The following is a 13,856-nucleotide window of genomic DNA, read 5'->3' as shown; positions in this document are numbered from 1 at the left end:
AACAGCTTTTTTTCATTCCTGGCATAATCTTAATTTCTTACTCCTTCTTTCTTCCAATCCCACCCACAAAAGAGGGCTCATCTGGGTCATTTCGAGGATTTTCACTTGGTGCATGCCGAGTGACCCATAAAAACCCATTGCTGTGGAGTCGATTCCGACTCAGCGACCCTATAGTACAAAGAACTACCTACCCCACTGGGTTTTCAAGGAGCGACGGGTGGATTTGAACTGCTGACCTTTTGGTTAGCAGACAGACGCTTAACTACTGAGCCACTAAAGCTCCGAGTGACAGCAAGATTTTGTTTCTGACATCCTCACCTGGATACTCACACCTCTTCTCTACATAAAGGATAATCGACTGGGTGATTTAATCACATCAGCTAAAGTGTGTGAAGGTTCGTTGCATATTGTTAAGCGTGCTACTAAACTAATGTGTAGTTGAGAACTATCAGCAAACATATGAGTTAACTGCGGCCCTCCGCGGTTGGCAGACACGCTCCCTTACCACAGCGCTAGTTATAGGCTGAATTCGGCAGAGCTCAGGTTCAGGTTCCCCAAGCTCGAGGTCCAGGTAAACGCTCGCTGTCTCCGCAGGTCCCAAACTCATTGCCATCGAGTCGATTCCGACTTATAGCAACTCTATAGGACAGAGTAGAACTGCCCCTTGGGGTTGCCCAGCCTGTAACCTTTACGCAAGCCGAACGGCACATCCTTCTCAGGCTGCGCGGCTGAGGCATTTGAACTATCCTGAACAAAACCAAACTGCGCCAAATCTCGCGCCGCTGTAGTTGGGGGGCCGGAGAGCCCGAAATATCGCGAGATGACAGCGTTTTCCCGCGAAAGAGAAGCGCGCGTTTTTCCCTGGACGGGAGGCTGGGTCTCACAGCACCTGTGAGGAATTAGCGCGCGGCGTTGCTGGCGCTGTGTGGAGGGAACCCGGTTCACCGGTGTGTATCCAGCAATGCCAGCAGAGCAACCCGCGAGTAGCGGCGGTGAGTTGAGGAGAGCTTTCCTCCGGGCGCGGCCGCGTCCCTTACTGGGGGCAGCATGGAGGCTGCAGCTCAACCTGGGGGAGGGAGCCGACCCCGGGCCGAACTGAGAAGAAGACGGGTAAGAAGGTGAGGAAAGGTGAGTGGAGGACACCCCGAACTGGCACATACTTGCGTGACAGAGGAGATTTTACACTAGGGAGCTGCATTTTCCCGAGCATCCCGAGTTGTGAACTGGGGTCCAGGCAGCTTGCGGATGCTCTGGAGAAGTAGGGTGTATTCTGAGAAGTGATGCTGGCGTCCCAGCAGATTTTAGCTTTTGGTTCACATACATTTGGCAAGGGTAGGGAGGTTGTTTAATGGAGTATTTGAGTAATTGGTGATTGTTTTCAACTACGAATTCAAAAGCCTTCTGCTCTCTTAGGTTCCTTAGCTTCAGATATGGTTGAACAACCGGAGAGTGCCGTGATTACCCCAGCCATGCTAGAAGAGGAAGAACAGCTTGAGGCTGCTGGACTGGAGAGAGAGCGGAAGATGCTAGAAAAGGTAAGTTAGGAATCACATCAGGTTCATCGTGGTTAAAGCCCACAGTAAACTGGCAGTGCTTCCTTAGAGGTGTCATTTGTGTTCTTTGGTTTACTATTTAGCTGGCTTTTAAAATAAACTTTAAAATGGTTTTATTTATTTTTATGTTTACGGATACTACCATTGAAAAACCTTTGCACGTGCTGTGAATGATACGCTTCTCTGAGGTGTTCTCTTGGTGTACTATAAAGTGATCTCATTTCTGTTTTTAGGAACAATTCAAATTACCTGTTTAGCCATTTTAATTGCCTCCAAAATCGGTAGTGTATTCTCTCCTTTGTTACCCTCGTGTTCTTTTAAAATTAATACCTTAAATGTATTTCTGATGGCAAGCATTAATCTCTACAACCTGTAGTCATACAGTACTAGACTAAGGGTAATAGAAGTTAGCTGCAGTCACAACTTGGGCTGGAACCCAGGTCTAATGACTACCGTCCATTTTAGTGCTGTTTTCCATCCAAGTGATCCACTTGACTTTTGTTTTCTTGGGCTGTTTAGTGCTAAATAAGATTCTTTAGCTAAAAGTGTTGCTTATTTTTTCAACAACAAGTTATTGTACTTGTGATTTCCTTGTACGGAGTGTCTGTTTTGTAGGCTACTAAGAACAGTTTTTTACCCTCTGGCAAATTCAGTTCTTGTTAAGTATATTCTGAAGCCCTACACTGCTGCTTAAGGAGCCCTGGTGGCATGCTAACCCTTGGCTGCCAACTGAAAAGTCGGCAGTTTGAACCAACCAGGTCTCCACCAAGAAAAGACCTGGCCATCTGCTCCCCTAAAGCTTACAGCCTAGGAAACCCTGTGGGCAGTTCTACTTCGTCAGATAGAGTTAGCACACAACAATGAGAAAAAATGATAGCCAGCTCTTATGTACTGCCTACTAAGTGATTTACTTGTATTTGTTTGGCTCTCCCAATGATGAATGGTATTAATAGGTACTTTTATTGTCCTCATTTACAAATGAAGAAACTGAGGTAGCTGAGATCCCACACTAATTGTCTGAGCTCAGACTTGAACTCATGCTGTCTGTCTCTAGCGTTCCTGTTCTTTATTATGACTGTCTCAGGAAATGTACATTAATTTAATATTGAATTAACTCCAACATAATTACAAAACTGCTTAAGTTGGGGAAAAATGCACTCTAAAAGCAAGTAATGAATCATTTGGTTCCTTGCTATTTTATATCAACAATAATGATTTTTTTGGTTTATATATTATTATCGTTAACACTTATGAGCATTTATTCTGAGACAAGCATTGTTCTGAATATTTGACATGTTTACTTATTGAATCCTCAATGATTCCATGAAGTAGATATTTGTTATTAAACTCATTACTATTTCTGTTATTAAAAATACTAGTTTAAGTGCTAGTATACTTACTATTAAAGTATTCTATGAAGTAGATTCTTTTCTCATTTTACAAATGAGGGAGCTGAGTTACATAGAGGTTGCCTGGGACCCCATAGCTAATAAGTGGAACCCAAGATTCTAATATAGGCCTTGTTGTTCTAGAATTCATGCTTTGAAACTAATATGCTGTACTTTCACTCCAATACTAGTTCTATAATTACTGATCATCCATGTTCTTGTTGTTGTGTGCCGTCAAATCGATTCTGACTCATAGTGACCTTACAGGGCAGAATAAAATTGCCCCAGAGGGTATCTTAAGTTGTAATGTTTACAGGAGCAGATTGCTAGGGCTTTTCTCCCTAGGAGCAGCTGATGGGTTCTGAACCACCAGCCTTTCCAGCTGAGCGCTTTAACTGTGCCACCAGGGCTTCTTTGATCATCCATAGTTGTCCATAATCAGTTAAGATAATGTGTTAAAATACTTCCTTTAGGTCACATTAACCCTTTCTGCTTCAGGGAAGATGTGAATTAATAGAATTGGGATGGCTGCCTTCAACCACCTTTCCTTATTCTGTGTATTCTCGTAGTACTTCTTTTCATCACGCAGTATTATCATTACTTGATTCTCACTGACATACAAGGTTCTTCAGGGCAGCACTTCTTGTATTGTTTTTATTGGATGTTATTGTTGTGTAATTTATTAAATACCAAAACAAAAAAAACAAATCCGTAGCCATTGAGTAGATTCCAACTCATAACGACCCTATAGGGTAGAGTAGAACTGCCCCCATGGAGTTTCCATGGAGTGCCTGGTGGATTTGAACTGCCGACCTTTTGATTAGCAGCTGTAGCTCTTAACCACTACGCCACCAGGGTTTCTGCTTTATTACATAGCTAACTATAACAAAGGAATGTCTTACTATATTGTATAATAAACATAATATTCTATAAAATGTATTAATAAACATAAACATAAATAGACGTATTATCCATGTAACAATGTGAATTGTAAAGTACAAATCCTGGGGCAAGTGGCCAGAATAGAGTAATAAACTTCGCAGGTGGTAAAATGATATAGCCGTCACCTTCAATTTTATTTTCTTTTCACTAGTTGGGTAGGGAAATACCATTTGAAGAGAGGTACAATAGTGCCTGAGGTACAACAGAATGTATTAATTCAAGGAAAGAGACATCATTTTCACACTTAAAAATGATTTGTCAAAATTTATAGTACCACATACTTGCTGATGAAACCAGAAATCAAAATGACTTCTACTCTTAGTGAAACTTAAGCTTATGAGCAAACATTTTGTATTCAGTCATAAAATTTATTGTAATTGTTAATGTTGAAGGATAGGTTTGGTATCCTGTTGCATCATAGAACCTGAAATAGCTTTAAATCTAACAATCCTTCCATTAATAAAAGGGTGTCATTTCAATCCTTCTACTAATACAAGGGTATACGTTACTAAAAACTAGTAAAGTACAGGTATTCTAAGAAATTGGTTAATTTCTGTATTTGGCACTTACAAAAAGTTATTCCCTAGGTGACTAAGGGGAAAATTCTAAGAATAACTTTCAAATCCTATTTGAGATTAAAAAAAAAAAAAATTCCCCCCTTTGAAGGCCATAAAACTCACTATACAAAAGTAAAGTTTCATTTTCTTTTAGGAGAATATAGAATTTATGAGCATATATTTAGAAGTGCTTAAGAGAGGAAGAGCTAAAGTTCTTCAATGAGAAGCATTTATCTTGCTTTAGGAGATTTTAAGGTTTGTGAAGAGCCTGGGTAATGACTTTGACATTATTTGCTAGTTGTTTTCTTTGACTTTTCACCCCTATTTCCTTTTGAAAGAAGTCATTGTTAGTCTAGAAGACTTAACTTTAGCATTAATATGTATGTAGAGGGGGAGGGGGAATGATTGGAATGGAGGGATTTCTTGGAGAGGTGAAAGGGAAATAGTTTATATTGTGTAGGCTGAAATAAAATGAACTGAATTATGTTTAAGTCAACTAGAAGAGGAAAAGTATTCACCCCGGCCCCAAATCTGGGTTGTTGTTGGGAAAGATAATGGGGTAGACAGTGGAGATTTTCAACCCCTCCGGCCCATTGGCATACTCTTTCACTCCAGCCATTTGGAGATGCTCCCTACCAGGCAGTGCTTTCCGTTGATGGAGATGCAGTTTAACATAACAAGTAAAATTGCTAAGTCGAGAAACAGTAATGATAAATAGGAAGCTTTACTACAAAATTGTTTTGAAATAATGGAAAACGATTTAAAGATTAACCATTGGCATTCTGTTATTCTGGTTATACTGTAAGTTATTGTTTCATGGTAGCATCTTAAAACTTCAATTATTTTTAAGGTTTTATTAACTTATTCTAAGGATCTGTTTTTTAGAAGTTTATTTTTGTCTCCCTGTTTATAATACCCGTTTCATTCACGGACTGTGTTGTAATTACAGTGTTCGTAATAATAAAAGAAATGCTGTCCTAGAAAAGCTGAAAATAGAATTTGAGAAGGTGTTAACAGACTGTGGGTGGGATCATGGTTGATTTTTTTTTTTTAATATAATTTTTCTGTAATGAGCATGTATTACATTTGTTAGATTTAGTCGCACGTATCTTATTCTTGTCATTGTTTTTGCAATAGAAAAGAAATTTATTTTGAAAGAAAAGCTAGAGAGATAACATACTATCTAGGAAATAAAAGGCAATATACAGTGAAATCTAATTTGCAAGATCAAGTTTTAACCACAAAATTAATTAGGTTATGCCAAGTCTTAGATATCTCAACACGCTAGAACAGCAAAACCACCAAGTTATCAGCAAGGTGATGGGGCATTATTTAGAATATAAAAATGAATTTGTAACCCTACTTTCACATCAACCTTAGGCTCTATCTTCCTCTAATTTGAAACTGCCGAGTATTGCGGGGGAAGGGCAGGAGTTAAGACGTTTGTTTTTCCATTTATATTGGTTGAAAAGTAAATGGCTTGGTTTAATTGAAAAAGCAAAATACTGAAAATCTGCCTCTAAATAGTTGTATAACTTGGACAAGTTTTTCTAAACCTATGAGAGAGATGTACTACCTAATCTATAAGGGTCCTGTAATTGTAAAGTTAGTTAAGTATGATTCTTAGTGCTGTTGCCTAGGCCAGCACTGCTTATGCAAAGGCTACCATAGTAATTGGCCAAAGCCTGAACTCTTCTCATTGTCTTTTAGACAGCCGAGATATCATCTAATTCCTGAAATCTCTTGATTTTTCCAACCTTGATGATACTTTGAAATTTTCAGGATTTATATTTTTGTACATCACTGTATAGGGTCGCTATGAGTCAGAATCGACTTGACAGCAATGAGTTTGATTTTTTTGGTTTTATTTACTACCGAAATAAGTATGTTTTTCAATGTTGTTTTTCAGGTACTCTGGCGATATCATCTCATCTGTAGTATTAAGTGAACAACCAGTAAAAATTGTGTACTTTCCACACCAACTTTATGTAATATGTTGTAGATTAGGGATAAAGTACATGTTTGCTGATTGACTAGGCTGGATTGGTGTTAAAAATTAGCATTTAAAAGATAATCTTGACTAAGTATCTGTCTTGAATGTTAGGCAGGATGAATTGTGTTGGCAATGTTTTCCAAAACATTCTATCCAAATTACCCTCTAAGGTAGTTCTCGATCTGGCTTGTTAGAATCACCTGGGGAGCTTTTCAAATGATTCTTTTTTCTTTCTTTTTTATTGTACTTTAGATGAAGGTTTACTGAACAAACTAGCTTCTCATTAAACAATTTGTACACATATTGCTTTGTGACACTGCTTACCAACCCTATGATATGTCAACATTCTCCCCTTCTTGACCTTGGGTTCCCTGTTATCCGCTTTCCTGTCCCTTCCTGCCTTCTCGTCCTTGCCCCTTGGCTGGTGTGCCCATTTAGTCTTGTTTTGTTTTATGGGCCTGTCTAATCTTTGGCTGAAGGGTGAACCTCAGGAATGACTTCATTACTGAGCTACAGGGGTGTCGGGGGGCGGGGGGTCACACTCTTGAGGTTTCTTCAGTCTCTGTCAGATCAGTAAGTCTGATCTTTTTTTGTGTGTGTGTGAGTTAGAATTTTGTTCCTCCAGCCCTCTCTGGGACCTTCTATTGTGATCCCTGCCAGAGCAGCTGGTGGTGGTAGTCAGGCACCATTTAGTTGTGCTGAACTCAGTCTGGTAGAGGCTTTGGTACTTGTGGTCCATTAGTCCTTTGGACTAAACTTTCCCTTCTGTCTTTGGTTTTCTGCATTCTCCCTTGCTCCAGACGAGGTGAGATCAGTGGAGTATGGCCGCCCACAAGCTTTTAAGACTCCAGACACTACTCACCAAAGTAGAATGTAGAACATTTTCTTTATAAATTATGCCAGTTGAGCTAGATGTTCCTTGAGACCGCCCTACTGTAATTTAAATTGTTTGGGTCAGCATGTGTGTATATGCACATGCACATAATTGCTTGCTCAGGAGTGGAATTGCTGGTTGGTATGGTTTGCATGTCTTTAGCTTTAATAGATGGAGCCCTGGTGGTGTAGCGGATAAGTGCCTGGCTGCTAACCGTAAGGTTCGTGGTTTGAACTCACCAGCAGCTCCACGGAAGAAAGTTGTGGCAGTTTGCCTCCATAAAGATTTGTGGCCTTGGAAGCCCTGTGGGGGCAGATCTTCTCTGCCCTATAGGTATAGGGTTGCTATAGGGTTGCTATGAGTTGGAATCGACTGGAGGGGGAAAGCTTTAGTAGGTGAATTCACACAGTAACGCATCTTTGAATTCAAGCTGTTATTGCCTGTACTGAGTTGACAGATTACTGGCGTTGAGTTTGGCAGCAGAGGTTGTTTGAGGTACAAATACTAAAATATTTACTATCTATTCTTTTGCATAAAAAGTTTGTGGACCATTTATTCTATTCAATTGTTGTTTTGTGTAATTTTATCTTGTATCCTCTGGTGTTATTTTAAACTATTAAACTATTCTTGTCATTGTGAATTGAGAGAAGATTCCTCCTTAGTCACTAGAAAAAATATTGTAGACTCTTAGAAATGATCAGTAAAATCAATATATAAAAGTAATATGGAAAACAGGTTTTTAATTAGAAGATACATAGAAATGAAAAATAAAGCTGTGAGAGTAAAAGAGAGCTAAGGGATAAGGCAAAGCTTTGGAAGAACGCGATACTGAGGGCAAAAGGAGAAAGTTTCCTAAGAAATCTCCAGTAGATTTAGCATGCTGAAATATTTTGACAATAGTTGTTAAATTCTAAAAATTCTGGAGAGTGAGATTATTTTTTTTTAACTCTGTTGTGTTTAAAAAAAAAACTAATACACAAAGTTTTTTTTTTTTTTCCCCCTGAAAGCATTTGGTTGGTTAAAAACTTAAATCCAACTTTAAATATTTCTTTTTCGTAGTTTTAATTTAAAATAGTTTTTTAATGGACCCTCAACTCAGTAGGTATCAGCAACTATATGTCCAGTATCTGAAATTTCAATATTTTGGTATCCAAGCTACATGTGCCAGATTGCCCATTGAATCCCAGAATGCTTTCTCAGCTACTTGTGTCAGTTTTTGGTTTGGAAAATAGACTATCATTAGTAAATGAATTTAATCTTATAAAAATATTTTTTTCATTATTAATGGGAAGTATATTGAAAATAATTTGTGTAGCCATTTCTGTTAAATCTTATGCCAAAAAAAAAAAAAATCAATGTATTAGAGAACTTACGGAAATTTTTTCTTGGGATAGGCTCGCATGTCTTGGGATAGAGAATCCACGGACATTCGGTACCGGAGACTTCAACATTTGCTTGAGAAAAGCAATATCTATTCCAAGTTTTTATTGACCAAAATGGAACAGCAACAATTAGAGGTATGAGTATATGAGATTGACTATACTTGGTAGTGTAAAAATTTTTTTTTAAAACAACTTCATTGAGTTATAAATTACATACAATAAGATGCATACATTGTTAAATGTACATGTTGAGTTTTGATAGATGTATACACTCATGTAACCACCAGTACAATCAAGATAATATAGATTAGTATTGCCTTTTCTAGAATATTATATAAATGGAAACATGGTATATGCTCTTCTATCTTTTGCTCAGCATATTCTTGAGATTCATCCATGTCGTTGTGTTTGTCAGTAGGCCATTCTTTTTATTCTGTTTGAAAATACCTCCATTCATTCACCTGTTATTTTTCCTGGTCATAGATAGTATTTTTTGGATGCCAGAAATTGTGAATTTTATGTTGCTCAGTGCTGTTTTTTTGTCGTTCGTTTTAACCAGCTTTATTGAGGTACAATTGACATACACTAAACTGCACAGATTTAAAATGTACAATTTTATAAATTTTGGTATATGTGTACATCTGTGAAGCCACCGTAATCAGGTAATGAACATAACCATCACCCTCAGAAGATTCCTCCTGCCCCTTTTTAATTCTCTCCTTCTACTCCTCCCTGCTTGTCATCTATGCCCAGACAATCATTGATTGGCTTTCTTTCACTGTAGATTAATTTCCATTTCCTAGAATTTTAAATAGATGGAATATTACAGTATGTATACTTATTTTGTCTAGCTTCTTCCATTTGGCATAATTTTAATAGTTATCCATGTCGTTGGGTATACCAATAGTTTGTTCCTTCTTATTTCTGAGAGTATTCCATTGTGTAGATATACCACAATTTGTTTCTCTGTTCACCTGTAGATTGCCATTTATGTTGTTTCCAATTTTTTGCTATTGCAAATAAAACTGCTATGAATATTCATGTACAAGTCCGTATGGGCTTAGGCTTTTATTTCTCATGGCTAAATACCTAGGAGTAGAATGGCTGGGTCATACGGTAGGAATGTGTTTAACTTTTTAAGAAACTGTCCAACTGTTTCCTAAGTGATTGCACCATTTTATAGTCTCACCTGCAGTGTGTGAGAGTCCTGGTTCTACATCATCGCAAATAGTTTGATTAATCTTTTTTTTTTTAATAATTTTTATTGTGCTTTAAGTGAAAGTTTACAAATCAAGTCAGTCTCTCACATATAAACTTATATACACCTTACTACATACTCCCTTTTACTTTCCCCCTAATGGGTCAGTCCGCTCTCTCCTTCCAGTCTCTCCTTTTGTGACCACTTTGCCAGTTTCTAACCCTCTCTACCCTCCCATCTCCCCTCCAGACAGGAGATGCCAACACAGTCTCAAGTGTCTACCTGATACAAGTAGCTCACTCCTCATCAGCATCTCTCTCCAACCCATTGTCCAGACCATTCCATGTCTGATGAGTTGTCTTCGGGAATGGTTCCTATCCTGGGCCAACAGAAGGTTTGGGGACCATGACTGCCAGGATTCTTCTAGCCTCAGTCAGACCATTAAGTCTGGTCTTTTTATGAGAATTTGGGGTCTGCATCCCACTATTCCCCTGCTCCCTCACGGGTTCTCCGCTGTGCTCCCTGTCAGAGCAGTCATCGGTTGTGGCTGGGCACCATCTAGTTCTTCTGGTCTCAGGATGATGTAAGTCTCTAGTTCATGTGGCCCTTTCTGTCTCTTGGGCTCATAATTATCTTGTGACCTTGGTGTTCTTCATTCTCCTTTGATCCAGGTGGGTTGAGACCAATTGATGCATCTTAGATGGCCGCTTGTTAGCATTTAAGACCCCAGACGCCACACTTCAAAGTGGAATGCAGAATGTTTTCTTAATAGCATTTATTTTGCCAATTGACTTAGATGTCCCCTTAAGCCATAGCCACCAAACCCCCACCCTTGCTCCGCTGACCTTCGAAGCATTCAGTTTATCCAGGAAACTTTTCTTTTGGTCCAGTCCAGTTGAGCTGACCTTCCCTGTATTGAGTACTGTCCTTCCCTTCACCTAAAGTAGTTCTTATCTACTATCTAATCGGTAAATAACCCTCTCCCACCCTCCCTCCCTCCCCTCCTCGTAACCACAAAAGTATGTGTTCTTCTCAGTTTAAACTATTTCTCAAGATCTTATAATAGTGGTCTTATACAATATTTGTCCTTTTGCATCTGACTGATTTCACTCAGCATAATGCCTTCCAGGTTCCTCCATGTTATGAAATGTTTCACAGATTCGTCACTGTTCTTTATCGATGCGTAGTATTCCATTGTGTGAATATTCCATAATTTATTTATCCATTCATCCGTTGATGGACACCTTGGTTGCTTCCAGCTTTTTGCTATTGTAAACAGTGCTGCAGTAAACATGGGTGTGCATATATCTGTTCTTGTAAAGGCTCTTATTTCTCTTGGATATATTCCGAGGAGTGGGATTTCTGGGTTGTATGGTAGTTCTATTTCTAACTTTTTAAGGAAACGCCAGATGGATTTCCAAAGTGACTGTACCATTTTACATTCCCACCAGCAGTGTATAAGAGTGCCAGTCTCTCTGTAGCCTGTCCAACATTTATTATTTTGTGTTTTTTGGATTAATGCCAGCCTTGTTGGAGTGAGATGGAATCTTGTTGTAGTTTTAATTAGCATTTCTCTAATGGCTAATATTGATCAATCTTTTTAATTTTAGCCATTCTAGTAGGTGTGGTACATCGTTTTCATTTGCATTTTTTCACGACTAGTGATGTTGAGCAAATTTTCAGTGTTTACCTGTCATCAGAAAACTTTTTTTTTTTTTTTTAATAAAAATGTTTTATTACATTTTTGGTGAAACTTTACACAGTAGGTTAGGTTCCTGTTAGACAGTTTCCACACAAATTGTTGAGTTACATTAGTCACATTTTTTACAATGTTTTAGCATTCTCTTTAATTGTGTTAGGGTTGTTCTCTTTCTAGTACTCTAGTTTCCCTGCCCCCTTCTCATCTTTGCTTTAGAGTAAATGTTGACCTTTTGGTCTCATACAGATGTTATTTTAGTAGACCATCATCCTTATAGGTAAAGCTTCAAGGGTTAAAGAATGTCTCAGGGAATCCTCTGGTCTTAACTAGTCCAGTTAGTTTGGGCTTTTTTTAATAATTTGAGTTTTGTTCTGCATTTTTCACCCATTCTATCTGGGACCATCTATTGTGACACCAGTCAGAGCAGCAAGTGGTGGTAGTTGCATGCCGCTTAGTTCTTTTAGTCTAAGAGTAGATGAGGTCATGGCCCATGTAGGCTGTTGGCCTTGGAGACTCGTTTCTTTGAGATTTTGGTCACCTTCTTATTTTGCTCCTTAGATGGTTGCTTGCAAGCTTTTAAGGCCCCAGATGCTACCACATCGCTAGGGTGTAGAACATGAACTTTGTAGACTATTTTATGCCAATTGACTGAGTTGTCCCAAGAGACTGTGGTCCTAAGCCTTCAAATCTAGGAAGCCAATCTTCGAAGGTGTTTGGTTATGTCTGAGGAGTGGTGATGTCTGAGGAGTATCTGTAGTTGTGTCTTCAATGAATATATGTGGCTGCACACACATATCTACATTTACACACACAGATACTTCTATCTGTTCTCACATACGTATACACCTGTACCTATGCATATATTTGTATGCTTATACCCATCAATAACTATGTGATTATACACTTGTTTTTTGGTCTTTGTTGGAGTTGTTGCCCTCTTGTATACATCAAATTCTTTAGCATAGGCATTCTTTTCTCTTGTAGCATAGGCATTCTTTTCTCTTGAGTGCTTCTCAGAGATATCGTTTACTTTGGTCATACTGACAACACCCACCTTTGGTTCCACTTTTCCCATTGCCATCAATATATCTGTGTTGAAATGTCTGTTCAAATCTTTTGCCCATTTTTTTTATTGTGTTGTTTATTTTCTTACTACTGAGTTCTTTATATGTGCTGGGTACAGATCTTTTAATGGATATGTGTTTGTGAACATTTGCTTCCAGTTTATGGCATGTCCTTTCTGTTAATAGTGGATTTTGAAGAGCAGAAGTTCTTGATTTTGATGAAGTCTAATTAATTAGTTTTGACTTTTGTGGATTTTACTTTTGGTATCATTTCTTAAATCTTTGCCTAACCAGAGTCACAACAATTTTCTCCTATGTTCTAGAAGCTTTACAGTTTACATGTAGGTCTGTGGTCTTTTATATGGTGTGAGGTAAAGGTTGTTGTTAGTTGCTGTCGAATCTGCTCTGACTTACGGCGACCTTCTGTATAACAGAGCAGAATGTTGCCCAGTGCTGTGTCACCTTCATGATTGTTGGGATGTTTGAATACATTGTGTGGCTATGTGTCAGTACATCTCGTTGAAGAATTTCCTCCTTTTTGCTGACACTCCACTTTGCCAAACATGATGCCCATTTCTAGCGATTGGTCTTTCCTGATGATGTGTCTTAAGTAAGCGAGTTGGAGCCTCGCCATCCTAGCTTTTAACAAGCATTCCGGTTGTATTTCTTCTAAGATTGATTTTTCATTCTTTTGGCAGTCTGCATTATAGTCAACATTCACCAACACCTCAGTTTGAACGCATCAATTCTTCTGTCTTCCATTTTCATTATCCAACTTTCACATGCATATGAGGTGATTGAAAGACCATGGCTTGGGCCAGGGATACTTTAGTTATCAAAGTGACATCTTTGTTTTTTAAAACTTTAGAAAGAGTTTTTGTAGCAGATTTGTCCAGTGCAACACGTCATTTGATTTATTGACTGCTGTTTCCATGGACATTAGTTTTATAGAGGTATTTTTGTTGTTGTTGTTAGCTGCCATTAAGTCGGCCCCCGACTCATGTCAACCCTATCTGTTACAGAGTAGTATTGAGCTCCATAGGGTTTTGTTGGCTTTAATCTTTATGGAAGTGTAAATGAGGTCTTTCTTCTGCAGAGACGTTGAGTGGGTTTGAACCACCAACCTTTAGGTTAGCAGCTGATTGCAAACTGCTTGTACCACTCAGGCTATCTACTTATTTCTGGAACATTTATTGAAAAGACATT

The 13,856-nt window shown here is 38.5% G+C and overlaps 1 protein-coding gene across 1 annotated transcript in view; it reads left to right on the top strand.

Moving 5' to 3' along the window:
* The first annotated feature begins 817 nt into the window (after positions 1-817).
* Positions 818-13,856, top strand: part of HELLS (helicase, lymphoid specific) — a 44,567-nt gene continuing 31,528 nt past the window's right edge. The window contains exons 1-3 of the mRNA XM_003409225.4: positions 818-992; positions 1,414-1,535; positions 8,702-8,824. Coding sequence (XP_003409273.1) covers positions 962-992; positions 1,414-1,535; positions 8,702-8,824 — 276 coding nt within the window. The 5' untranslated portion in view covers positions 818-961. The remainder of the gene's footprint in view (positions 993-1,413; positions 1,536-8,701; positions 8,825-13,856) is intronic.

The sequence above is a fragment of the Loxodonta africana genome, chromosome 16 (assembly GCF_030014295.1).
Source record: "Loxodonta africana isolate mLoxAfr1 chromosome 16, mLoxAfr1.hap2, whole genome shotgun sequence".
Classification (NCBI taxonomy): Eukaryota; Metazoa; Chordata; class Mammalia; order Proboscidea; family Elephantidae; genus Loxodonta; species Loxodonta africana.
The sequence above is the reverse complement of the archived record's forward strand: the minus strand, read 5'-3'. Positions and strand labels throughout refer to the sequence as shown.